The sequence below is a fragment of the Acinonyx jubatus genome, chromosome C2, assembly GCF_027475565.1.
Source record: "Acinonyx jubatus isolate Ajub_Pintada_27869175 chromosome C2, VMU_Ajub_asm_v1.0, whole genome shotgun sequence".
Classification (NCBI taxonomy): Eukaryota; Metazoa; Chordata; class Mammalia; order Carnivora; family Felidae; genus Acinonyx; species Acinonyx jubatus.
The window spans coordinates 154,663,577-154,691,231 of NC_069384.1; the positions used below are offsets into that span (position 1 = coordinate 154,663,577).

At 39.1% G+C, this 27,655-nt stretch overlaps 1 protein-coding gene across 50 annotated transcripts in view; it reads right to left on the reverse strand.

Annotated features, from left to right (window-relative positions):
- CLASP2 (cytoplasmic linker associated protein 2) overlaps positions 1–27,655 on the reverse strand; it is a 178,265-nt gene that overhangs the window by 121,381 nt on the left and 29,229 nt on the right. For 37 of the 50 annotated variants that reach the window (XM_053221739.1, XM_053221743.1, XM_053221741.1 and 34 more), the window contains exon 7: positions 22,334–22,404. In XM_053221739.1, coding sequence (XP_053077714.1) covers positions 22,334–22,404 — 71 coding nt within the window. Of the gene's footprint in view, positions 1–286; positions 673–22,333; positions 22,405–27,655 lie in introns of those variants that run through there. The other 13 variants (XM_053221772.1, XM_053221778.1, XM_053221779.1 and 10 more) reach the window with 9 other exon arrangements.

Genomic DNA, 27,655 nt, shown 5'->3' on the forward strand with positions numbered 1-27,655 from the left:
TTTGTAAGACAGAATACAAAATAAAGCTCCTTTGCATAAGCATTTATATACTGGCCGACACCATACGAAATAGCCCAGTATTATTTACAATTTGACTGCAATATTATCATATTTCCTACCTACACATGAAGGCAAATCATAAAACCAGATATATTAACCCTGATAGCGAAAAGCATTTTTCATTTTTCTGCTACTCATGCATGTAAGCATTTTCTGCCAGCTCCTCCCATAGTGTATCTTCCAGCACACCCTGCCTTATTCCTTACACCCAGATTTTGCAACTTACAATCACAGATCCGTTTGCAAATCAGTCGCCTCATTCCTCTGAAAGCGCTGAATTTCCCTCACCCTAGGATGCTCCCAATGGTTCACATGGCCAAATACAGTAGATCTGGTACTAATCAAAGATTCTATCAAAAATAGACAGAAACAACCACAGAACCACCACTGAGGTTTGTGCCGGCATTTTTCTTTCTCTTCCCTGCCCTAGGTGCTGTAACAGCCAATCAGCTACAAGGTGACATCATCTTATGGCAGCTACTGCCAGATGAAAGGTAAAAATTCTCCATGTACTTAAAAAATTATCTATGCAGCTGCAATCCTTATTCTTTACCTAAATTTCAGAGGCTTTCAATACAAAGGTTTCTAAACCTAAATTTCTTTTCTCCTATTTAATTCATAAGAAAATTTATACAAATACAACATAAGGTTTTATGCAATATTCATTCTGCTGGGGTGCTTATTATTGCATCAGTAAAACATGGAATATCACAGTGCTCATTTCTGTGCATAATTAACCCTCTGATCTCACAATTCTGCTATTTATTTAGGCCACAGAAACCAAATTGAACAATCTGTTTTCGTAAATGATTCTAAAATATTCTACCCAAAGCTCCTTTTAGAATATTTATTAATGACCACACTAGTATCATCTCCTTGTATAATATGAACCGCGCCTTCCCCCCCCCCCCCCCAGTCACAAGCTGTATGCATTTTACTTGTCTGCGAAGACGGTCTTCTCTAGGACCCTGCACAAACCAACCACGACAAACAAGATGGGCGAGGCAGAACAGCAGATTTACCACAGGCTTCAGATCAATAATGGGTCAGAATCTTTTCCTTTCAACTTGTTCCCCTCACCTATGCAAATACCCAAATCAACTAGAATGAAATCATTACTACAGAGGGATACTTCAACTATTAAATATATTTTAAAGAAAATACACCAGATAAGTGGTAAGACTGTTGAATTTATCTGGAAAAAAGAAAATCAAATAGACAAACCAATATAAAGCCACATTTCATTCCATCAAGTTTTTTTTTTAATAGCATAATTTGTAAGAAAAAACTAAACTGAAAATACTATCTTCAAGTTAAAAGATAGATATATTTTTTTCTTTTTTAGCATAACACTATTAGAGAGCCAGTCTGGATAAGTTAAAACCTGTGCTCTATACTGACTGCTCTGTAAACACTAATACGATCCCCAAAAAACTTTATTTTACCACCACCATGTAAAAGAAAATGTAGCCAAGAGAGACAGAGGAGACACACAAATCTATAGAAAGACAGGTACTAAAACACCGAGTAGCCAGAAGTTCCCATGGAAACAGTGTTCTGTTCCTACAAACACAAGAATCGAAGAGAGTAAATGTCTCTTACCACTTAAAAAATTTTAACTCTTAATTTTCTCAAACTATTGGGAAATTAAATTTTAACTTTAAAAAAAAATTTTTTAATGTCTTATTTATTCTTGAGAGAGAGAAAGAGAGACAGAGCATGAGCGAGGGAGGGGCAGAGAGAGAGAGACGGACACAGAATCCGAAGCAGGTTCCAGGTTCTGAGCTGTCAGCACAGAGCCCAACGTGGGGCTCGAACTCATGAGCCATGAGATCATGACCTGAGCCGAAGTCAGACGCTCAACCAACTGAGCCACCCAGGCATCCCTAAATTTTAACTTTTTTTAATCAAAAATAAGGTAGACAAAAGTATATAAATTGTAAGTCTGCAGTTCGGTGAATTTTCACAAAACAGACGTGCAGTGTAACCAGTCTCCAGACCAGGAGATCATTATCAGCATCCTCTACACACCCTCACTAACCTCCCCGAAGTCATGATCACCTACCAACGCTAGTCTCGACTCACAGCCACACTGTCAGCTCTACCCATTCTTGAGCCTTCTCTAGAAGGAATCATACGAGAAGCTGGCTTCTTTTCACTCAATACACTATTTGGGAGAATCATTTTCATTGCTTATAGTTTTCTAGGGTATAAACGCACCACAATTTGGTAATATCCATTCTACTGTTGATGGACTTTTGAGTTGTTATCAGCTTGAGATGATTATGAAATAGCGCTCTTAAGAGGTAAGCAAATAAAGTTAAAGAGGCTTTGGGCTTTTAAGCATTGTGGGAGTAGTATACACATTTATTTTTTACTGAATAAGTCAAAGATGCACATTATAACCTCTAGGACAGTGGTACAGACCGGCAGCTGAGCATCACCTGGCAATTTCTTAAAAATGCAAATTCTCTGGCCCCAACTGAAATCTAATGAATCAGAAACTCTGGAGATGGGGGCCCTCCCAGTGACTATGATGCATGGTCAAGTTTAAGAACCAGGAGTTGGCAAACTTTTTCTATAAAGGGTTACATGGTAAATATTTTAGGCTTTGCAAACCACACATGAATCTCTCTGTGCGGCTACACAACACTTATGCTATTGTGGTGCCAAAGCAGTGATACATGATATGTAAACACATAGGTGTGGCTGCGTTTCAATAGAATTTTATGCACAACAGGAGGATGGCTGGATGTGGCCTGCAAGTGAGTTTGCCGATCCCTGCTAGGGTAACCCCTAGAATAAGAGTAAACGTATACATAGATAAACTAATACAAGAAAAATTTAAGAATCGAAATAATTGAAAAGAAGCAGGAAAGGAAATTAAAAAACGATGAAAACAAGTGGATGAAATAGAAAAAAAAGATAAAGTGGCAAAAATGAAACCAAATATATCCGGAACTACCTTAAAAATAAATGAACAATACTGCGTTTTTAAAAATAGGTTGCTTGTACAAGATATACTTTACAAAGCCACATAAAAGTTAAAGGTAAAATGACAGACTATGGCAAATACCAATCAACAGAAAGTTGATATAGCTACTCTAATTTCAAACAAGGCAGTTTGAAGAAGCATTACTAGAGGTAGAGACTTTTAGTAAGGATAAAGGGATCAATCCAAAAGGGGAAAAAAAAAATCAGAACTCTAAATTTTTATGGACCCAGTAACATAGCTTCAAATACATAAAGCAAAAAAGGACGTATCTACAGAGGGGAATTTTTTTTTTTTTTTTTTACCACTTCCAAAAATGTTATACCTTTTCTTGACTGTAAGCTAAAAGAATTCATGAAATGAATCCATCATCACAAGTCCCCAAATTAAAAGTGTTTTGTAATTTCTATGGAAATTATAAATATTCTACGCTTAAAAATATTTTCTTAACTGTAAATATTCAGACCAAAGCAGTTGTATTTCTTCCTAGCACTTATCACCTCCAGAAACAATAGATGCTTTTAAGAGTGAACGAGAAGTTGGACTGGAAGTGGGCAGAACTGTTGTCCTGTTTGTGCCGTAACTCCATTACTCCTACTCCACCCCTCTGCCCTTTCAGAGCTTATTCTCAACATAATGTCCTGAACTGAACAGAATCATGCCACATCCCTGCTCGAAACCCTCTTGGGTCTCCGTGAGAAGGCCTATCAGTATCAGTGCTCCAAAACCTGGCAGATCTTAGGTACGACGTGCTTCTCTCCAACGTGATCCTACTCACTGCCCTCCAGCTCCTTCTCCAAACCAGCCCCACCGGTCTCCTTGCCAAGACCCATAGGAAGGCCTCTGCACTGCTTCCCTCTGCCTCGAATGCTCTTCCCTGCAGAGCCACCTGTCTACTCACCTCCTTCAGATCTTTATTCTTCTATCGCCTTCTCAATGAGCTCTTCTCGGATCCTAAAATTATAAACTTGCCAACATCCTGACACCACCAATCTATCCCTACCTTCCTATTTTATTTCTCTCCTTAGCACTTACCATCTATATATTTTATTATCTGACTCCCCCCACTGAAGCGTGTTATGATTAGAATAAGAAGTTGTCCATTTTGTCCACTGCTGTAACTCCAAATGTGGAACAATGCTTAGAATGACCCTTCTCATAGTAGGAAGACCTTCAGTCTCCAGGTTATTGAAACACAATTCCGAAGGCAAACAACTATAAACACTGAACAGATATTTGAGAAAAAAATCTTCTTAACAACTAAGTATCTGACAAAATCATAAGAAATAAAGGACAAAACCAGTACATACGAATTTCTATTTTGAAGCCTTGGGGGCAAAGGAAATAGAATTTGAAAATCCACATAAAAAAGATACAGATTCTAATAGGAGACTCTTCCCATCAAAAGCTGGTTTACCAAATGACTATACTCTCAAGGTTAAAGTGAATGATAAGTAAGCCCTTATCTTCTTATAGTCTTTTATTCTGTTCCAATGACTCTCAAAGGAGAGCAATAGAGAAGTAAATCAAAGGGAGTACTTCATTAAGGTGAATCGCTTAGACCGTCAAGACTCTCCAGCCCTCAAACTTAGTTGGCTCACATTGGGAGTACTCCTACTCCCAAGCAACAGCCAAGGCAAATGCAAAATTTTCCTGGAATAAAGTCTCTGGCCTCACATTATGTGCACAAATAATTTTCGAAAGGTCACTTGGCATGGCAGGAAACAAGACACCATAGCAAGAATAAGCAGAAATAGACAATAGGAACAGATCCACTAAAAATCCTAAAATTATTAAGCACAGACCACAAAATGCCTATACTTGAAAGCTTTATTAGAAAAGCTTGAAAATAATTTCAGAGAGCTTTTAGGAAGTTTAAAAAGTGACAGATTTTTAAAAGCAACCAAACAGAACTTCTAGAAATAAAAATACAATAACTGAAATTTAAACTCAGTGGGCAGGCATGACAGATTAGACACAGCTCAACTGAACTAGAAGATAAATCAAAAAGAAAAAATCACCTGGGCTACACATATAGTAGGTGCTTTGCTATTTACTGAATAAATAAAAGAGGATCAACTACAGAAAGCATGATTACTTTGACACCTTTGCTCTCACTCCAAAAAGACACTGGTATAGTTTAGTGCCGAACATCATCAAGAGGAAGAATTTAAAAGTACTAGAAGATAAAAACTAATAAAGTAGCAGGTTGCAGTGGGTATGTGTAGGATTGAAATGCAAAATGAGAGAAAAAGAGTAGTGGTAAGAGCAGAAGAAAAAGATAGGGATAATAGATGGGGGGGGGAGAAGAAGAGATGATAATAGAATGAAGAAGGGGAGGGAAGTGAGGAGATGGAAGGGTGGGGGAGAGGACAGGTAGGCAGAAATAAAAAGCAGCCCAAGCAGAATAAGCCTCTACCTTTTGTTGCCTTCATCTAACACCAGGGTACTGTTCTCAGCAAGCACGGAGAGATTACAGGCCCACAATCCCTTAACTGCAATGCCTGAAAGCCAGGAAGTTCTAAAAGTCCAGCTTCAGCGCGTTGTTTTTTTTAATTCCGGTGTAGTTAACATACAGCGTTATATCAGTTTCAGGAGCACAGCATAGTGACCCAAGCCTCCTATACGTTACTCAGTGCTTACCACGGCAAGTGCACTTTTAACACCCTGTACCTATTTCATCCTCCTCCTCCCCTCTGGTAACCGTCAGTTCGTTCTCCATACTTAAGAGTCTATTTCTCGGTCTGTCTCTGTTTTTTCTTTGTTCCTGTTCCTTCAATTCCTCACAGCACTGAAATCACATGGCATTTGTCTTTCTCTGACTTATGTCACTTAGCACTATACTCTCCAGATCCATCCATGCTGTTGCAAATGTCAAGAGTTCATTCTTTCTTATGGCTGAGTAATGTCTCGTTATGTATGCGTGCTTATACACACACACACCCACATCTTCTTTATCCATTTATCTGTCATTGGACACTTGGCTGCTTCCATAATCTGGCTATTATAAATAACGCTGCTATAAACGTAAGGGTGCGTGTATCTTTTTGAATTAGTGTTTTCATCTTCTTTGGGTAAATACCCAGCAGTGGAATTACTGGATCTATTTTTCACTTTTTCGAGGAACCAAAAATACTGTTTTCCACAGTGGCTGCACCAGCTTGCATTCCAATCAACAGTGCCAAGATGGCTTCTTTTTCTCCACTTCCTTGCCAACACCTGTTGTTTCTTGTGGTTTTGATTTTAACCATTTTGACAGGTATGAGGAGATATTTCATTGTGGTTTTGATTTCCATTTTCCTGATGAGGAGGTTGAGCATCTTTTCACGTCTCTGTTGGCCATTTGGGTATTTTCTTTGGAGAAATGTCTGCTCACGTCTTCTGCCCGTTTTTAATTAAATTATTTGTGTTTTTTTGGTGATGAGTTGTATTAGTTCTTTACATACTTCAGATACTAATCCTTTATCGGATATGTCTTTTGCAAATATATTCTCCCATTCTGTAGGTTGCCTTTTAGCTTTAGCCGTTTCCTTAGCTCTGCAGAAACCTCATTTTGGTGTAGTCCCAATAGTTTATTTTTGCTTTTGTTTTCCTTGCCTTAGGAAACATACTGAGAAAAAAGCTGCTATGGCCAATGTCAGAGAAATTACTGCCTGTGCTTTTCTAGGATTTTTATGGTTTCGGGTCTCACATTTAGGTCCTTATTCCATTTGAGTTGATTTTTGTGCATGGTATATGAAAGTGGTCCAGTTTCATTCTTTTGCATGTAGCTGTCTAGTTTATCCCAACATCATTTGTTGGGGAGATGGTCTTTTACCCACTGCATTTACTTGCCTCCTTCATCAAAAATGAACGGACTATATAATCATGGACTTCTGGTTTTGTTTTTTGTTTTTTTTTTGAGAGAGAGACAGAGACTGAGACAGAGAGCACGAGTGCAGGGGAGGGGCAGATGGAGAGGGAAAGAATCTTAAGCATGTTCCATGCCCAGTGCAGAGCCCAATGCAGGGCTCAATTCTTATGACTGTGAGTGAGATCATGACCTGAGCCGAAATCAAGAGTCGGTGGGCTCTCTATTCTGTTCCACTCATTTATGTGTCTATTTCTGTACCAGTACCACAGTTTATATATCACTACAGCTTTGTAGTAGATCTTAAAATCCGAGACTGTGGTACCTCAAGTTCTGGTCTTCTTTTCCAAGACTGCTTTAGCTGTTAAGGGCTTTTTGTGGTTCCATACCAATTTTAGGATGGTTTGTTCACCTTCTGTGAAAAATGCAATTGGTATTTTGATAGGGATTGCATTAAGTGTGTACATGGCTTTGGGTAGTATACATGTTTTAGTATCTGTTCTTCCAATCCACGAGCATGGGCTATCTTTCCATTTGTGCCATCTTCACTTTCTTTCATCACTGTTCTATAGTTTTCACTGTACAGGCCTTTTGTCTTAGTTTATTCCTAGATACTTTATTATTTCTGGCGCAACTGTAAATGGGATTGTTTTCTTAATTTCTTTTCTTGCTGCTTCATTTTTAGTGTATGGAAATGCAACGGACTTCTGTACATTGATTTTGTATCCTGTGACCTTACTGAATTCACTTATCAGTTTTAGCAGTGTTATGGAGTCCTTCAGGTTTTCTATATATAATATGATGTCATCTGCAAACAGTGAAAGTTGACTTTTTCCTTACCAGTCTGCATGCCTTCTACCTCTTTTTCTTGGACTGCCAGTACTATGTTGACTAAAAGGGGTGAGAGTGGACATCCTTGTCTTGTTCCAGAGTTTTGGGGGAAAGCTCTGTTTTTCACCACTGAAGACGATGTTAGGGGTGCGTTTTTCATATATGCCCTTTATTATATTGAGGTATGTTCCTTCTAAACCTACTTTGTCGAGAGTTTTATGAGAAATGGATGTTGCACTTTGTCAAATGCTTTTTCTGTGCCTATTGACATGATCATATGGTTTTTGACCTCTTTCTTGTTGATGTGATGTACACATTGACTGATTTGTGAATACTGAACTACTCTTACATCCCAGGAATAAATCTCACTTGATCATGTGAATGATTTTTAATTTACTGCTGAATCTGATTTGCTAACATTTTGTTGAGGATTTTTGCATCTATGTTAATCAGAGATGTTGGCCTGTAGTTCTCTTTTTTTGTAGGTCCTTATCTGGGTTTTAGTATCAGGGTAATGCTGGCCTCTTAGAACAGATTTGGAAGCTTTCCTTCCTCTTCTATTTTTTTGGAATAGTTGGAGAATAGGTTATTAACTCTTCTTTAAATTGTTTTTTCTTTTTAAATTCATTTGGTAGCAAAATCTAAGCTGATTTGAACTCAGTTTATGGCACAACATGTGAACTGACATGAAGCTATTTTTTTGTCTTTATTTTCCTCATTGTGAATTTGCATATACTTAACTGCAAAAATATTAATATGCTTGACTACGAGGTACAGCCCAGGACACAGCTGGAGTTTTTGTATGATACAACGGTTTATGATCGTTGCTTTTCTAAAATCTGACACATGCAGAATTCCAAAACATAGCTGGTCCCCAACGTTTCAGATAAGAAATTGTAAATTTATATTACCATTATCAGATTCCTTCCTTTTTTTTCTTTTTCCCTTCTAAGGAAAACCATGTATTCAAATGGCTATTCAAACTTTCCACTTCACTTTTATGGGTGCATGTATTCCAACACCTGAAATTTCTGCCTCTGAATTCATTTAAAGGATGAAAAACTGCTCCATCCTTGCATGACAAACAGAAGATCAAGCCAAAATTGTATACCGTATCTCCTTTAAAAAAATTCACTTTGTGTGGCTTTTCTTCAGTAAACCAACCAGTTCAGAAAAAACCCACAATGCCACCATTTTCATGCACAAATACAGTGTTTCATATTAGTTTCTTATACCAAAGTTCCTCTTTTCTCTTGAAGCTATATCCTTCCTTATTCTAATTAAAACAATGAGCAGGAAGACTTTGGATTCCTGAATAGTCTTACCCTCTTACCTATCTAACAATGACCATGGTCATATTGAACAGCTAAATTAGTAACTGAGATTAGGAAACAATAATCACTATAAGATGGTACTACAGGTTTATCAAACTCAAACATGTTTAATCATTTGCATTCCCCATTGTGCTTTTTTAAAATTTATTTTTTACATTTATTTATTTTTGAGAAACAGAGTGAGACAAAGCGTGAGCGGGGGAGGGGCAGAGAAAGAGAAGGAGACACAGAATCCGAAGCAGGCTCCAGGCTGAGGTGTCAGCACAGAGCCCGACGTGGGGCTCGAACCCACAAGCTGGGAGACCATGACCTGAGCTGAAGTCGGTCGCTCAACGGACCAAGCCACCCAGGTGCGCCCCCCCCCAATTGTGCTTTTACAATAGAATACTTTTCTTGGCTTTCCTCTGACCTCACAGGTCCCGCTAGCTCAGTCTCTTCCTCCTTTATCCAATCACTAAATGTTGAGTATCTTCCTTCTCTCCAGCTTACACACTTTCTAAATGCCTTCATCCATTCTCAATAGTTTAAAACACCTTCTATATGCTGACAACCCTGAGCTATTTGTCTCTAGCCTATACCATCTCTGAATACCAGACTTAGATATTCAGCTGCCCTACTAAACATCTCCCCCATGGATATCTCAAAGGCATCTCTAACTTGACATATATACCTTAACACCAACACCATCTCCAAACCTGTTGTCCTGAGGTCTACCTCTATCCCAGTAAATGAAATCACCGTCTACTTAGCTGCTCAAGCTCACAATATAGGAGCCCCATTCCGAGTTCTCTGCCTTCCTTTATCAACAGTTCTTGTACATCACTCCAAGTTATATCTCACATTCACCTATTTCTCTTTATTTCTGCTGCCCCTCCTAATCTAAGACCAGACCAGTATCATCTCTGCCTATACTGCTGCAACAACTTCTTAACTGGTTTGCCTGATTCCATTCTTAACTTTCCAAACCCCAAAGTAAACAATAAGATCATCTAAAAATGTAATTTGGACCGGTGGCTGCTGAAACTGTTAAGTGAAAGGCTGGTGGGGAACTTTTTAAGAATAGATCAGGCTGATAACACCTAAACCCACTGTTGTATATTAGTATCACACACACAAAAAGACAATCAGGCACTGGATAGCTTCTGACAAAATACACAATACCATCTATAAAAATATGTGTCCAGTGGCACCTGGGTGGCTCAGTCAGTTAAGCATCTGACTTCGGCTCAGGTTATGATCTCACCCGTGGTTCATGAGCTCCAGCCCTGCATTGGGTAAGTCCAACCCAAATTGGATGAACCACGCTCTCACGCTTGCTCGCTCGCTCTCTCTCCCCCCCCTTCCCTCTCTGCCCTTCATGGGATTCTCTCTCTCTCTCTGCTACTCACTCGTGTCCCCGCCCCCCCAAGATGTGTCAACCCCCCACAAAAAATCAAACAAAAAAATTAGACCTGATTCCGATCAAACCATTAGCAGAATTTTCAATTTTTAGGAAATAAAGGGGCTATAAAAAACCTTAAAAAACCGTAACATAAAACCAACATGGCAATGTAATCATCAAAATCTGGCAGGTGGGAAAACTTCACTTGATAGATGTTTTCTTGTTCAACAAAAAAGTGGCAAGAGAAGAAAAAGTGAGACAACCGCTGTAGATGAATAGAGCCTGAAGTGATATATCAACCAATTACAATGGTGAACCTTGTTTGAATCCATATTCAAACTGTAAAAAGGTATTTAGGAAGCAACTGAGTAAAATCTGAACACTGAATATTTGACACTAAGGGTTAACTTTTTAGATGTGAAAATTGGTTGTCAATGAAGTATTTCCCGGTAACAAACAAAACCTGTCTTTTCTAAAGTACTCTAATTGTCTTTTAAAAAGACACGTTACTGTGTGTGTGTGCGCGTGTGTGTGTGCGCGCGTGCGTGTGTGCATGCGTGTCCACACACATACCCCAGGCCAGCATGAGAGGTAAGGCTAGGGGATGATAGGAGGGATACAGATGAATAAAGATTGGTTATGTATTGATAATTTCTTGAAGCAGGATAGTAGGCGGCAATGGAGGTTTGGCACAACGTTCTCTATTTTTAGGCATGTTTGAAATACTTCCTTAAAAGAACTACGGTAATTTGAATCACTTTGCTCTCTTGTTTAAAAGCCTGTGATGGAACCCTAATAAAATTATAAGCACCATCATAAGACCACAGAAAATGAGGCAGGGCAAAGTATGTGAAATCAGCACCCGAAAGAGAGCAACAAATTCTTATAAAATGCAAATTAAAAGATAGAAAGTTTTTGAAGAATAAAACCACAGTAAAGCTGCAACTCATAATTCTCAGAAGCAGACTAAAACAGCAATGAGAACTCATCTAACCCACCCTGTAGAATGACAGGAGTGACAATCTCTAAGCCAGCAAATACAGGAATGATTTGCAAGGAACCACTGAAAATCTATGAAATGATTTCATCATTTAGCTCTTCCCATGCCCAACTCAGAAAGCTCAATATTTTATATGTAAGTGTGCATGTTTACACACGCACGTGTGTGCCTACGTGCACATGTGCGCGTGTGCACGCACGCACGCACGCACACACACCTGTAAAAATGGAACCACCAGAAAAGGGGAAAAGGTTTAGCCATATTAACTTTTATTTGTTAAAATTAAAATTTAATAGAAGGATTAGATGAGAAAGTCAAGGAGAACTCCTAGAATACAAAGTAAAAGAGAAAGCCATAAAACTTAATAGAGGAGACAAAATAAAGGGCAGTGAATCAACACAGGAGGTTCAACATATATCTGACGGGTTGACAATTCCATAAGGAGAGACTAAAGCTAATGAAGGGGAGAAACTTACCAAAAGAAAATAATACAAGATTTCTCATAGTTAAAGAAAATGACAAGTCTTCAGAAGTAAAAATAATCAAATAGTAAACATTTAAAATATATTCAAACTAAAACAGAAACTTTCAGTAAAATGACTAGAAATTAAAACTCCAAGTGCTTCAAAATGAAACAGCCAAATTTTAATATTCACATAATGATGCTATGTTTTCAGCAGCACAGTTAATTTTAAATTGTTAACAATTTTATTTATAAAAAATAAAGTCCATCTTATATAAAGTTGAAAAGAAACGAAATTTGATAAAGTCTCTTAGAATTTCTAGGTAGGCATTAACTCACTAGTTAAAAAGCCTACTTGAAGTCTTACACCCTTTTCTTTAAAGAAGCCCATAAAAACTTTAAGACCTTTGATAGTTCAATGAAGGGGCAAACACAATTTAAACCATCACTCGTTATTAATAAAATTAAAAACAACATATTTCATGATAATCATAATATCAAGTATATAATAAATGAGGCTCAAATTAAGGTTTATTTATACCCGTTATAAAAACCATGTTGGGTAAATTTCCATGAGCATATTAGCTGTCGAGAACATCAACTATACATTCTTTTTATTTTTTTATTTTTTTCATTTTTTTTTAACGTTTATTTTTGAGACAGAGAGAGACAAAGCATGAACGGGGGAGGGTCAGAGAGAGGGAGACACAGAATCTGAAACAGGCTCCAGGCTCTGAGCGGTCAGCACAGAGCCCAACACGGGGCTCGAACTCATGGACCGCGAGATCATGACCTGAGCCGAAGTCAGCCGCTTAACCGACTGAGCCACACAGGCGCCCCTCAACTATACATTCTACATGTACAAAAAAAAAAAAAAAAAAAAAAAAGATGTAAGCCTTTTCTTGAAGATTCGGGTTCATTAGCAACATCATGCTGGAGGATATGCTGGTACTGTGGCCCAAGCCCTTGCACCCAGACGGGTAAATGGAGTCTGTTTCAAGAAGGCTAAGATTTTCAATCTTAGTACCCCCTGCTACTGCCTATCTTGCCGAATGTCCAATCTTTTATCCCTTGTAACTTACTTCTTCTCCCTACAGACTCTTTGTTTTCCCCATTATCACTGCTCCTAGAAAACAAGTGTGGCCCTTTTGCCAGTGAGTCAAAGGGTTGCTTTCTTTCAGTGATTTGTATCACCCAATTCTAGCACAGAATATTCAAAGGTACAGGAGAGGCGTGATCTATCCAGCACTGGTTCTTGCTATTGTTCCCTACCCACGAAATCAGTACTGATACGTCAGTTTGGAGTGGTCCAGAAGGCTTACCGCTAGTAAAGTCAAGGTTGTATCATTACTTGTATATGGTTTTTTAAAAGATTCATGTTTGGCAGAATAGACTGTGTTGAAATGTTGTTAAGTGTAGAAACAGTCCGTTTGCAACAAAACCTTATTTCTTTCCAGCCATTCTGCAGCATAACAACAAAAGGCCAAATTCCTCTCCTGAGCTTTTGAGGCAGATTGCAGGGCCCAATGCCACATAATAATCCTACAGGTTTTTAACTCTATGTGGTTTGACTGCCCAGAGTTACTTCACAATCATCTGACTACTTGCTTTTATATTCCTGGGTAAGGATAAAGAAAACTAAACAGAAAGGCACGTAAGAGCCACCCTCAACAGCTCTTTACTTGATAGTCATTACAGTATTTCGAAAATCTTAGTTTGCCTGTTAATAAAACTGCCAATAAAATCTTTCATATGGCCTTGAAGTTAGGCTTATGTAACATATATTTAATAGACAATAGATTGATAACCAGAATACGGAAAGAGAACTACCAAAAACAACAAAGTAGAATAACCAAAAAGTTGGCGAAGGATGCCAGAATGCAATCCATAGAAAAGGAAATACAAATAACCAAACATCTTGATCAACCTTATTAGACAGCAGAGATGCTCTTAAAAGGATGAGATATTTTTCATCCATTTGATAGGCAAGTTTTAAAAATAGTAACAATGGCGAGGGGCGCCTGGGTGGCTGATCGGTTAAGCGTCTGACTTCAGCTCAGGTCATGACCTCGCCGTTCGTGGGCTCGAGCCCCACATCGGGCTCTGTGCAGCCTGCTTCAGGTTCTGTGTCTCCCTCTCTTTGTGCCCCTCCCCCACTCATGCGCGCTCGCTCTCGCTCTCTCTCTCTCTCTCTCTCTCCCCCTCTCAAAAATAAAATAAACATTAAAAAAATTTAAAAATATAGTAACAGCAAGAACTGAAAAGAATGTAGGATAGCAAGCACTGATGGTGAGAATGTAAGTAGTAAAGCCTCTTTTGGAGGATATTATAGCTATAACTAACACAATTTGAAATGAATAAAAACCTAGGTCCAGAAATTCTGCTCTATAGTATTTTAAGAAACATATGTGTGTGTGTGTATGTATACATACATATGATTTATAGAAAGCTGCTTCAGAATCATTTAGAAAAATTATGTATGATCAAACAACCTAAAATTCTTTAAAAGAAAAAATGGTTAGGATTCATCCATACTACGCAATATTATGCAACAGTTCAAACAAACAAGAGTTTACACGAGGACATTAAAAAAAACACAAAACCCTATGTCACACTGAGTAGACACCGCAAACGGCGAAAATCCTTTCAGAATAGTATCATTTACGTGGACAGAGTCCAAACAAAACCATTCGTTTTGCTTCTCAGTATGCAGGTAAGGCACAGTAAAAGGTATGCGAAGACAAACACCATACAAATAAAAGCGTTCACCTCCTTTTACGCCTAGGCTGGAGGTGGTTCTGAGGGGAATTTGCCTTTATCTGTGTTGCCTGAATTTTGAAAAGACGATATTGCTGTTAATTAAAATGAAAGAATAAGAAACCCAGGTCAGGAATGGCATAAACCATTTGCTATACGTATTCACGTGATACCAGTATGGCACAAGCACACTATATGCGAGAAAGACTAACACACAGAGGAGTAAACGTGAAACTGTTAAGAACTACAAATCCCTAGATAACCTGTTACATACTGTTTAGATTTCCCATTTTGATTTATGTTTTTAAGTTTATATTGAGAGAGAGAGAGAGAGAGAGAGAGAGAGAGAGAGAATGCAAGCGCACAAACACAAGCTGGAGAGGGGCAAAGAGAGAGGGAGAGAGGATCCCAAGCTATTAGTGCAGAGCCCAATGGGGGGGGCCGCCTTGAACTCACAAACCGTGAGATCCTGACCTGAGCTGAAATTAAGGGTCAGACACTTAACTGACTGAGCCACCCACGTGCCCCTTTATTTTAATTTTTAAAATAAATTTAAAAACTTTTAAAGTAAACTCTATGCCCAATGTGGCACTCAGATTCACGACACCAAGATCAAGACCCTGAGCAAGGCAGGCACCCCCCTAGACTTCCTATTTCCAAATAAAGGTGTATTACTCTATTAATAAAATACAATAAAAGTATTTCCATTTTGAAGACCAGAGGCGCAGGAAAGTTACCCTCTGAGTTCTACAAGAGGCTGTTACTTCGATTTTTAAAAATTCAGACTATTCCTAAATAGTCTGAATGTATTTATGTATTGCTTGAAAAAAGAAAAATTAAGTAAATAGCCATGGAATCTATGTTTAAGAAAGAAAAAAAAAGGAAATAAAATCTGAATATGGCCCAAATCAAATGCAACATTTAGAGTTGCCTGTAAATTAAGGTTTAAAATATAAATAAATATATAAACATGCAATGTCCTTAGTTATATGAGAAACTAATGTATCAATCTTGATGGATTTTGCCTTAAAACTTCATAGTTAAAATTATTTATTTCTATAAGGACATATAAACCAGTTACATAAATTCTTGGCATAAACCATTGCAACATCAACACAAGATATACTATTATATTTCCATCAGCATGTACATAACGGTTCAAAAGACTGATGATGATGTACCTACATCATCATTTTGGTACATGTGCATCCCATTTCTCATCGTGGGCTCGAGCCCCACATCGGGGCCCCAAGGGGACCAACTCCTGAGAGTTTGAGTCATTATACTGTCATAAGGAAGGATAAAACTGTTAGAGTTAAAACTTCTGAATACGGACCAGTCTTCCTTAAGAACCCAGTGGAAAATATACACAATATTTTGGAGGAACTTCAAATTCCCCTTCATACACATCTCTGGTACTGATGAGATTATGAAGTATACCTCTAAGCATCTTAACAAAAGCTTTAATGATGAAAAAAACAAACAAACAAAAACACCGTCCAGTAGGAAGTGTTATGAAGGACAATAGCAAACACAACTCGAGGTTCTAGATTCGGTTCTGGTTCGCTCTCCGTGCCTAGATGTGGAACTTAACACGTCAGCAAGCCTCAGTTTCCCAATCTGTGAAATGGAAATACTAAGATACTCCGTACACCTCCTTCGGCTCTGTACCTGAGGAGTTAACGTATACTAAGTATATCAAAGTGCTTTGGAACACTATAAAGCACTATAGAAATATTTTAAAAATTAATCTTACTATAATAAAACACTGGGAAAATCAATTTTTAATCAAATTATACCCTACATAGGACCCGAAAAAAACTAAGTATTTTCCAGAGAGCGATTTAGTAGGGACACTGACAAATCCCAAGCACGGTAATTAAAACAGTGTCTATGGCAAGCCATTTTGCTTCTTTAAATACTTTATCACCACAGAATTCTACTTGTCATCTCCAGCAGGAGAGAGGACGGGCTCGCTAACCAAAGCTCCCTGCCAAAACCTGTCATTCTTCAAAGGGCCGTGTTCTCTCTTCAAAGGTTTTGCACATATTCCATGTTTCTTCCGATATCCCTTCGCATCCACCACCAGAGCCTGAGAGCTCGCTTGGGTTGCAAGGTAAATTGTCACATCTGCTAGATCCCGTCCGGACGTATCAAGTAGAAAAGAATGCTACACGACAAGTAAGCACACATGTGCACACATGCACACACGACTGCACACGCACACACGCAAGTGTCCTTCGTGCTTCGGGGAGAAATGTATTTCTCACACAGCAAATGACCGTCACTTTCAAAGGAAGTGCAGAACGCAAGCGTAAGAGGAGAAGAGACCTCACTCACCATCTCCCATAGCCATTCGGAGGGTCCCGGGAGCCTTATGGAACCAAGGGGTCGGACGGCACGGCAAACAAACGCGGCTCGGAGCCTGCGCCACTGGCTCGGCCTGCAGCCGCAGACACCCGGAGCGAGCACTGTGTGACCCAGGCCGCGCCGCAGCTCTGCACCGAGATCGCCAACAGCTGCTACTCCACTTCAAAATAAAAGTCTGGGGTCTTGCGGAAACCCTGGCCTCTCTGGTGGAACCCCGCGGAGCGGGATCAGGATTATCCCCTAACTGCACACATGCGGTTACCTACAGGTGACGATGCTTCTCCCTGTACCGGCTGCCTGGAATTTAATGCAAGAACAGCTCTGGGAGCCAATAAACGCCATCCCACTGGGGGACTTTTAATGCAATCATCAAAACACAAGGCATGTGTTCAGCAATCATTTTCTGCTTCTCTAAAGATACCCATGTAATCAGTAGCAATCACATGATCTGACGGATTAACTGGTTTGTGCCTTTTAAAAAGGTCTTCATCCTTTTGTCGTTACCTTTTAATGTTTGCAACAGAAGATGGCTAGAAGTGCACAAACAGGAATAGCCCAGTTTCCATGATTAACTGCTCTCATTATGCAGGAAGCATTTCTGGCTGCCGTAAACAAATCACGTCAAAGGCAGCCCATCAAAGGCTGCTCTGTGTGCGGACAGCAGAGCCACACGGAACAAAGCTTGCTTCTGGTGGAGACAGAACCTAGCCAGTGCGCAGCTGCGGGACTCGGAGCGCCCTCCATCCAAGCTGCACAACCATCAGCACATTGTCAAGCTCCGGGAAGGCCCCGGGGCTCGTGGTCACAAACAGACACGTTTTAAAATCAATCTAAGAAAAGGGCTTCTTTGCTTTTCACTAAAGGCTATGGTACAAGCCCAGAAAAAACTAGACTTCAAAGTTACCTTATTGCCAAGTATCAAGGTAATTCCAAAGCCGGATTTCTATGCTTTGTTTTACCGCCAGCCTCCTAGAGCAATTCTTTTCCTAGCAACTGTTTCAAATAGAGAAGCTGGGAAATATTTTACAATGATTTCACCCCAAGACTTCATTAGGTCCTGCACACGAGACAGATCAGAATTATGCACAGTTTTTTCACAGTGAAAGAGAAAAAGACTTGCAGTCACAGCCACCAACACTGTTGGTGTTTACATCTCAGCGTAGGAGACAGTCTAGAAAGCTCCATGACAACAACAGGCCCAGCCATAATCACAGGGAGCCTGCAACCCTCACCCTTTTCCTTTCTCCAGGGCTGGTGTTGCCTCCTTCCAGCCTTGATCTGATTAGTGGTAAACTCAGTTTTCTTATAACAGCAGAGGGAATTCCTCTGTACTCAGGGATTCTGCCTAACTTACTTTGTAATATGAGAATTAAAGTCAGACTTGAAGAACCCTCCAGACAAAAAAAATGTGCATTTCTTGCCTTCCTAAACTAAATGATATGCTCAAATCTCTGAGGACATAATTTTACTTTGTGATTTGAGTGTGCTGAACTAATTCCCTTGAAAACCAAGTCAAAGAATTCAACCAAAACTGAAATCAAGAGTACAGAGGGGCGCTTGGGTGGCTCAGTCAGTGTCCAACCTCAGCTCAGGTCATGATCTCCCAGTTTGTGAGTTAGAGCCCCCCGTCAGGCTCTCTGCTGTGAGCACAGAGCCTGCTTCAGATCCTCTGTCCCTCACCTGCTCTCTCTGTCTCTCTCAAAAATTAACATAAAAGAAAAAGAGTACAGATACGGCAATTCTGAAAGAAACCAAAGACAAAAGCATGAAATGTAAAATTGTACACCGAGACATGCATAAGGGAGAGGAGGCAGACTAAAGAGAAAAAATGAACAAGACTATTTCTTCAAACAGTAAATAAATGTAAGGTAGGGTCAGATCGTATCACTCCCGACTCCCCACGTCTCTCTCCAGCTGAAAATGCTTCCTCCTCCCAGGGGTCTATCAAAACCCCTCCGAAGCTTACAACAAGGCCCTCGTGTCATGTTTCCTGCTTATTTTTCCAGCTACTGCTGATACATGGTCTTCCTTCCACTTACCCCTAGCTAGCATCACTGGGCTCCAGCCAGCCCTAAAAGTCCTTTTCTACCTCTGGGCCTCTATGGTCATATTTTCTCTACCCAAAGCACGTTTCCTACCATTTATCCCATGACTAGCTCATTCTCATTTATCAGGTCATAATTCAAATATGTCAACTCTCAGAGAGGCTTGCCCCACTAATTATGTCTAAAGGGGCATCACTGAGTTACTCACCATGTCTATACCCTATTCACTTCACTTAATGACAGTTCAGATGACAACTTTCAGCTATATGACCCTTAAAACATTATACCACCTTTGTAACAAATCCTCCGGGTTTTATTGTTTTTATTTTTGTCTGTGTTTGCTAAAATGAATTTTTCATCCCAAAACATTCTAAATCAAAAAAAGAAGTGTGAGGTTTCATTATTATCATTTTAGGCAAAGTCACACTAAAAAATTTTACTTACTGTAATAGTTTCTAGACTATCATATGGAACAACTCTGAACTGAATGTCATGTTTGGGTGAACTCACAACAATCTGCTTTGCATATATATGTCCATCAAGTATCTTCAACGGCTTTTCAGTCTGTTAGGTGCAGGAACTATCTGCACAAGTTTTGTGTTGAGCCTTTCCTCTGTCCTAAAATGCTTTCCTGTTCTATAATTTTAACATTTTAGGCTGGGTGCACAATTACAATAAGCCAATAAGGGCTGAAAATTTTGTAGGGAAAAATCATGCAAAAATTAAAAAAAAAAAACTATTACTTTGGGTACAAAATTTTTGCCCTCAAATTGTTACTTACAAAAATTTGTTTTCAGTGTTCAATTGATATATTTCTCTACCTATAAAAATTATTCAAAAATTACTCACGGAGTGCATGGGTGGCTCAGCTGGTTGAGCATCTGACTCTTGATTTCAACTCAGGTCATGATCTCACGGTTCATGAGTCTGAGCCCCGTGTCCGGCTCTGCACTATGTCAGCGTGGAGCCCACCTGGGATTCTCTCTCCCTCTCCCTCTGCCTCTACTCCACATTCTCTCTCTCTCTCAAAAATAAATAAACTTAAAAAAAAAATTACTCATTATCCTAGGTTGGGATTACATAAACCATAATGTTAGTGGAAATAATTTCTTCAATTAGTGGTTTTCACTTAGTGGCAAGGATTTTAGGAATAATTTAATTTCATTAAACAAAGGGTAGTTGTATTTCTCCCATTACCAACTGTAATCACTGTGGATATTCATTCATTCACTTGTTTATAATGTAGCTCCCTTGCTAGAGTGTAGGCTCCCTGAGGCAGAAACTTTGTCTTCCTCACTGTTGTGATGATACCTAATTTATATTTTAAGATTATTCTCATTTCTGGGTAGAAAATAGATTCTGAAGTGCAAACATGGACCAGGTTTCTATTGCAGTCATCCAGGTAAAAGCTGAAGACTGACAGTGGGGTTTTAGCAGTGGAGACAGGAAAAAAAACGAACACATTTTGGATGTATTAGGATTTTAAAGGTAGACAGACGAGCGGTCAATTCAGGTTTCTAGCCTGAGCTGATGGTGGCAGCACTGACTGAAATGGGTAAACGGGGAACCACAGGTTTGAGGGGAAGGAAAAGACAACGGGCTTCCCACTTTCGGAGATGCCTATTAGGCACCCCAATGGGAATGTCATCGAGGCCACAGACTACCCAAACTAGAGCATGAGACAGACGAACGAGGGCCACAGAACCACACATTTAGTTAGGTGTCAACAGCGAAGTTATCATTTCAGCCCAAAGGTTTTAATTACATTACTGAGAGAGAATACAGACAAGGTAGAAGGGAGACCTGGGCCCTGGGACTTGGCAACATGACCTGGGACTTGGCTTCCCTCTTCTAATCTCTTCCCTTATTAACAAATCCATGAAAGTGTTTTTCAATGACAGCATTACACTGTCTTCAAACCCATCCTGAAGAAATGGGAGCTAACAGAATAGAGAATACAAAATCAATTTCGAAGGTAACAGAAATAACCTCACAAAACACAAGAGATCACACTTTTGAAATAAGCCGTATTCATATAATAAATATCTTAAATTTATAATATGCAAGATACTTTTTTCTTAGAGTTGTAACTACAGAGTCTGGAATACGCAAGTGAGGATGCACTAGAAATCGTATGAAAACACAGCCATCCCAATCCAAGGAATTTTAACAACTATCCAAATTCCTGCTGTTTCTGGTTTCTATAGAAATAGAGGTAACTGCTAGAAAAAGAAGGATAAGGTACTTAAAACACCTTCTATTCAGGGAAGAGTGAGAAACAGCTGGCAGTCAGGACTGGTAGCGCTGAAGTCAATTTATGCTTCTGGAACTAAGTTTAGATTAGGGTAGACAATCTTTTTAGCACTAAACTCTCACTCCATCTGCCTTCCTGCAACACAAGGCTTAGTCTTGGTTTCATCCACAGAAAAGGAACTATATTATATTAGCAACTAGATTTCCCACTATTTGACTATATAACAACTCACACCCCCAATATTTCCCCCAACATCACTTACATTACTAAAGCTAACCACGTTCTCTTTTATAGGAACCTACTTTCCTAGGTGGAAAAACCACCTATAACTACCTTTGGAAGTAGAAGATATTCTTCACATATGTGGCTAATTATTATTTAAAACCTAAAGTCTAAGTAAATGCCGCCCAATAAAAGCAAACACAATCTCACAACCTTACAAAAAGAAGAGCAACCACAAAATCGAGTAAGTGCCAGATATTAACCTGAAACCTCTTTGAATTCCAACGCGGTCTCATTCTACTTGCGAAACCAAAGACGATCATGCTGGTGCAGTTCCTACATCTATGTCTCTTCACCAGTATCAAGTCTACAGGTAGGTGTGACAGAACCCATCAACCCCACAACTTCTACTAACAACTAAGTAAAACAACTACTCTGAGAAGAAAAAACACTGTATTCATGAAACACAGAAGGCAAGAGGGTCAACGTTTCTTCAACTCAGAAGATACAAAAACTCAGGCAAAACAACAGTATCATTTTACCCCTTTGACCCATAATTAAATTTTCAGTTACTCCAAAAGAGTCAAGAGGACAGCGAATGGTCAGCAGTATGGAAAGACTTTGTTATTATCTCCTAACTAAGCTTCAGGCCACAAAATCATATCTGCTGAATCAGTGATAAAACAGTTGACCTGAAAACATGTTTCAGTCTCTAAAACTTGGCTAAATAATCTTAGAAATGTTTGAGAACTGGGATAACTTAATTATTCTTACCTTTGCAGACACTCAAAATCATACCGCCTGAATTTTGCACTTCATCAAATTTGGCAAAAATCATCTCTAATCTGGGAATAAAGAACACATTTTGTTTACTTACAGTTTAAATAGAATTTCCTTCACTATCTCCCTGAGAGAAATAAGGTCAGGGATTCAGTTAGTTCTACACGACTCTGTCTAACAATGATCTCACTCACTGAGAAAAAACACAAAGCCCGTCCGTCATGAGTAGAGAAGGAACCTAACACAGGCACATCTCCACGCACACAGCTTCGCGTTTCCTCATAAAATTATTTTTCCAAACCCATTGGAAATCTTTTAGTTACAACCTCATAATAAATCCACTCAGTCACCAACACATCTTTAAAAAGTACACTCTTAAATACTGAGAACAAACTGAGGGTTGATGGGGGCTGGGGGAGAGGGGAAAGCGGGTAATGGGCACTGAGGAGGGCACCTGTTGGGATCAACACTGGGTGTTGTATGGAAACCAATTTGACAATAAATTATACTTAATATAAAAAGAAAAAGAAACAAAGTACATACAATCATGCAAAGGAAACTTAAGGCAAACATAAAAACAATGATATGAAATGTCAGAAACTACAGTGATGCAGGTATGGCTGATAATTTGACATTTTCTCTATTAACCTGTTTTCATTCAATACCAATTCCATTAGTGCTTCTGATTTTATATTCAGAATTACTTTCTATACTTCTATCCCCCCCCCGTTTTTTTTTTAGCTAAAATGTATTTCTTATTACAACAGCAATGTACATTCATTATAAAAGAAAACTAGGAAATGTAATTAGGAACAAAGGAAAAAAACCCAAAACACAATCCCACCATCCAAGTTTTTAAACCATATGCTTTCTGATGGTTTGTATTTATATATAATTTTTCTTCAGATCCAAAGGCAATCACGTTGACAGCACTATTTTTTAGTTCACTTTGCCTTTACTTTCCACTATATCATGTTATGGTTTATTCTTAAAGTTATGACTTAGAGATTTGGGGAAGGAAGAGGGCCGTTGTCATGATTTTTTTTTACTTGCTAGATGTTGTTCTCTGACTCACCTTTGTTTTTGTCAGTGCCATTTCTACAACCTTAGTTAAGCGTTGGTCCACATTCTGTCATTTACTTGTAAATTGAGGATACTTTTGGTCTTAAAAATATTTTTTTTTAGCTGAAAACCTTCTAGGAACTCATCATGAGATTTCTAAACCTTAACCTCACCTCCTACCCCCATTAAATTCAACAAATAAAAATATTCACACATCTGGGGTGCCAGGGTGGCTCTGTGGGTTAAGCCTCCAACTTTGGCTCAGGTCATGATCTCACAGTTCGGGAGTTCGAGCCCCACATCAGGCTCTCTGCAGTCAGCACAGAGCCTGCTTTGGTTCCTCTGTCCTCCTCTCTCTGCCCTTCCCGTGCACACATGCACTCTCTCTCAAAAAATAAACACACATTAAAAATTCACACACCTAGAAGGACTTCGGTTTAAAGACACAGGTTGCTCATTTACAGCTCTTCCAGAGTACTGAGCAGACAGCAGACAGGTTGCCCAGAGAAAAGAGGTGGGCAAGACGAAATGCGGGAAGAAACCCTGGAACCGGAAGGTGGGACCTCGGAATGAAGACCAGACGGACAGGAACAGAAAGGAGAGGATCCAGGAGAGCTCTTTGGGGAAAAAGGCAGAACAAAGATGTTAAGAAGTATGAAATTAACATACAGCTAGAGTAGCAAAGTGGGAGTAAGAAACTGACGATAGAAAGCTGAGAAGAGAACTGGTAAGGAATTAAGGTCGGCAGACAAAACATACAGCAAGAAATGTCTACAGGCAGCTTTAATTCAAAAAAGGAGCGGGGGGAATAAGCTGAAATTCTAGGGAAATATAATGGTAACAGGGAAGGAGGGAGGGAGGTTTAGTTAAGGTGGAAGATATCACCCAAAGGTCTTTGAAACTGGGTTGGGCTACGAGAGATGCACACTGAGCTTATCTCACACCCTTTATCCTGCTGCCAACCCTCACTTAGCTTCCTATAACTATCCTGCTCTCTCTTCTCAGTCTCCCTTTCTTTTTTTTTTTTTTTTTTAGTTTTTATTTATTCATGTAAGTAATCTCTATACCCAACATGGGGCTCAAACTCACCACCCCAATATCAAGAAGTCACATGCTCTTCTGACTGAGCCAGCCAGGCACCCCCAGTCCCCCTTTCCTTCTAATGCTTCTCACTTGACCAACTTCCACGTGAAACATTGACATTTGCTTAGTATTCACTGAAAGGATTTTAGTTCCCTGTTTAAAATTTTATAAGAAGTTCACACCTTCCTATCTTTATTTTTTTTTAGTATTTTTATTTTATTTGAAAGAGAGTGAGAGAGATCCTGCATGTGTATGAGTGGGGTAGGAGGGGGAGGGGCAGAGGGGGAGAGACAGAGAGAGAGGACAGAGGAGAGAGGAGAGAGGTGAGGAGAGAGGAGAGAGGTGAGGAGAGAGGAGAGAGGAGAGGAGAGAAGAGAGAGAGAGAGAGAGAGAGAGAGCGAGCGAATCTTATGCAGGCTCCACGCTCAGCCTCAGGACCCCCGACACGCGGCTCAATCCCACAACCCTGAGATCGTGACCTGAGCCAAAACCAAGAGTCAGACGCTCAACCAACTAAGCTACCCAGGCACCCCACACCTTATGATCTTTAAAAGAAAAAAACTAAACATACTATAATTTTCTTTCTATGTGGCCCTCGCCAGATTGCCCTCATCCCTATCATTAAGTCTCAAATAATACAAAGCTCCATATAACTATTTAGCTTATTCATAGTGGAAGATCACTGCACATATAATCCGATGGCAAAGGAATAAGGGCAGAAAGAAGAGACAAGGATCTTTTAAGTAATTCAGGAAGAAAAAAAATTATAAAATTCAGTGGAAAGAAAGTACAAAGAAGCCGGATTGTCCAAAAGGCCAGTAAGGTTCTAGGAAGGTTCTGACTCAGGAGAAAGACAGAGACCAACCAGTAAAGCTTCAGTATAGAACTGGAAAAGCAACTCTAACCAAAGTCCACATTTAAGTTTAGAGTCAAAATAACAAATTTCACTGTAGTTTTGATCTGTATTTCTCAAGATGGCTAATGGTGCTGAACATCTTTATTATGGGTTTATTGGCCATTTGTATTTCTTCTATTCAAATCCTTTGCCTGTTTTTAAAATTGGTTATCTGTCCTTTCACTGTTGAATTGTAGAAGTTTTTTATAGATTATTTATATACTCAGGACATAAGTCTTTTATGAGATGTATGATTTGTAAATATTTTCCCCATTATGTGGGTTTTCTTCAGATTTCTTGATGGTATCCCCTGAAGCCCAAGTGTTGGCTTGTATTTTGATGAAGTACAATATACCTATTTATTTATTTTGAGAGAGTGATCATGAGCGGGGGAGAGGCAGAGAGAAAGAGACAATCTCAAGCAGGTTCTGCGCTGTCGGCACACAGCCTGACACGGGGCTCGATCTCACAAACTGTGAGATCACGACCTGGGCTGAAATCAAGAGTCAGATGCTTAACCGACTGAGCCACTCGGGCACCCCAATATATCTATTTTTAATTTGGCTGCTTATGCTTACGCTTATGCATATGTAAGAAACCACTGCCTAGCATTTTCTAAGTTTTATCGTTTTAGCTCTTACATTTAGTTTTATGATCCATTTAGAGTTAATTTGGGGGTTTGGTGTGAAGAAGCCCAACTTTTTTCTATTGCCCATGGAAATTCGGTTTTTACAGCATCATTTGTGGAAAAGACTATTCTTTTCCCATTGAGTGGTGTCAGTACTTTTGACAAAAATCAACGGGCCATAAAATGTAAGGGTTTACTTCTAGACTCTTACACTGATCACATGCCTAGTGTTAATGCCACTACCACACCACCAGGCCTTATCTTTTTAAAAATAGCTGACAAAGGAAGAAAAAAATTTTAATTATTATTTTAAAACTATTTGATTCAATGGCTTTATAAATTCTACTTACGTTTAGCTATTTTAATAAAGAAGAAGGTCTTTGACATAAATAAGGGTGGGCAAAACCAGAAATTTACCCTAAAGAGTTGTATCCAACAGGAAATTTGGAAATCACAAAGAGAGCAGCATTTGAGAAACAGAAATATTCTTTCTGAAAATTAAACTTTCATGACCACTATGATTAAAAAATCTAATTCTCAAAGAAATTTAATATTCGATATAAAGTTAACTTTTGAGAATAAATGCTGGTGGAAAGAGGGCAACAGTGGAACATTATTTGAAGAAAGAAGTAAACCAGTCATTCATATTTTACCTTATGAAAGTTTTAGATTCTTTGATATAAATGGATCCCGTATTTTGAAGATTCAAAATAGTGCCTACAAAATAGTGAGGTCATCATATGCTAAAAGGATAGAAGACACTCTGTGCATGCCTGAAGCAAAGCTCATCACACCTTATACCTACAGAGTCCTTCCCATTCTGTACTACCCGGCAGAGAAGCATCATGGAGAAGAACAACACGAGCACAGCACTGAGGAAAGAACTGTGGACCGGAAGTCAGAAAGCCTCAGCTTCTCACCAACTGTCTCACCAACCTGTCTCTGCTCTGGTCTCAGACTCCTGAGCTGTCGAGCGACTAGCCCGCTTAGAGGTTGGAGAAACAAGAAGAATGGACACGGTTAAGAAGTCATTGGCTTATTTCAGTAAGAACATTAGCATGAGCTATCCAGGTATGATAAAACCCTTAAAGTTGATTCTGATGGGGGGAGAAAAAGCACATAAGGAGTTTCCCCTAACAACTAAAGTTACTTATAAAACATAACTTGAAAGGAATATTACACACTAATCTTACTTGGAGCATAAATGCAAAAATCCTAAGCACGTATACGGACACTTAATTTATAAACACAAGGAACACAGAAGAAAGACATTTTCAATAAGTGGTCTGGGTCAAGTGGACACCCACATGGAAAAAAAAATGTATCTGCACCCCTAGCTCACACCACTTTCAAGGAAAATACCACATGGCCTATAAATCTAAATGTGAATGAAACTTGAAGACAATTACCCAGAGCATGTCTTTAAGACATTAGGGTAAGTAAATATTTCTTAAACCAGGCACAAAAATGTCTAATTGTAAAGGAAATGACTGAAAACTACATGAAAATTAAAACTTACGTACACGAAAAGACATCGCCAAGAAAGTAAAAAGGCAAGTCATAAGGTGGGAGAGGATATCTGAAGCATATACATAGCTGACAATGGGCCTGTATCTAGAACATATTTTTTAAAAGTTCTAATAATCAA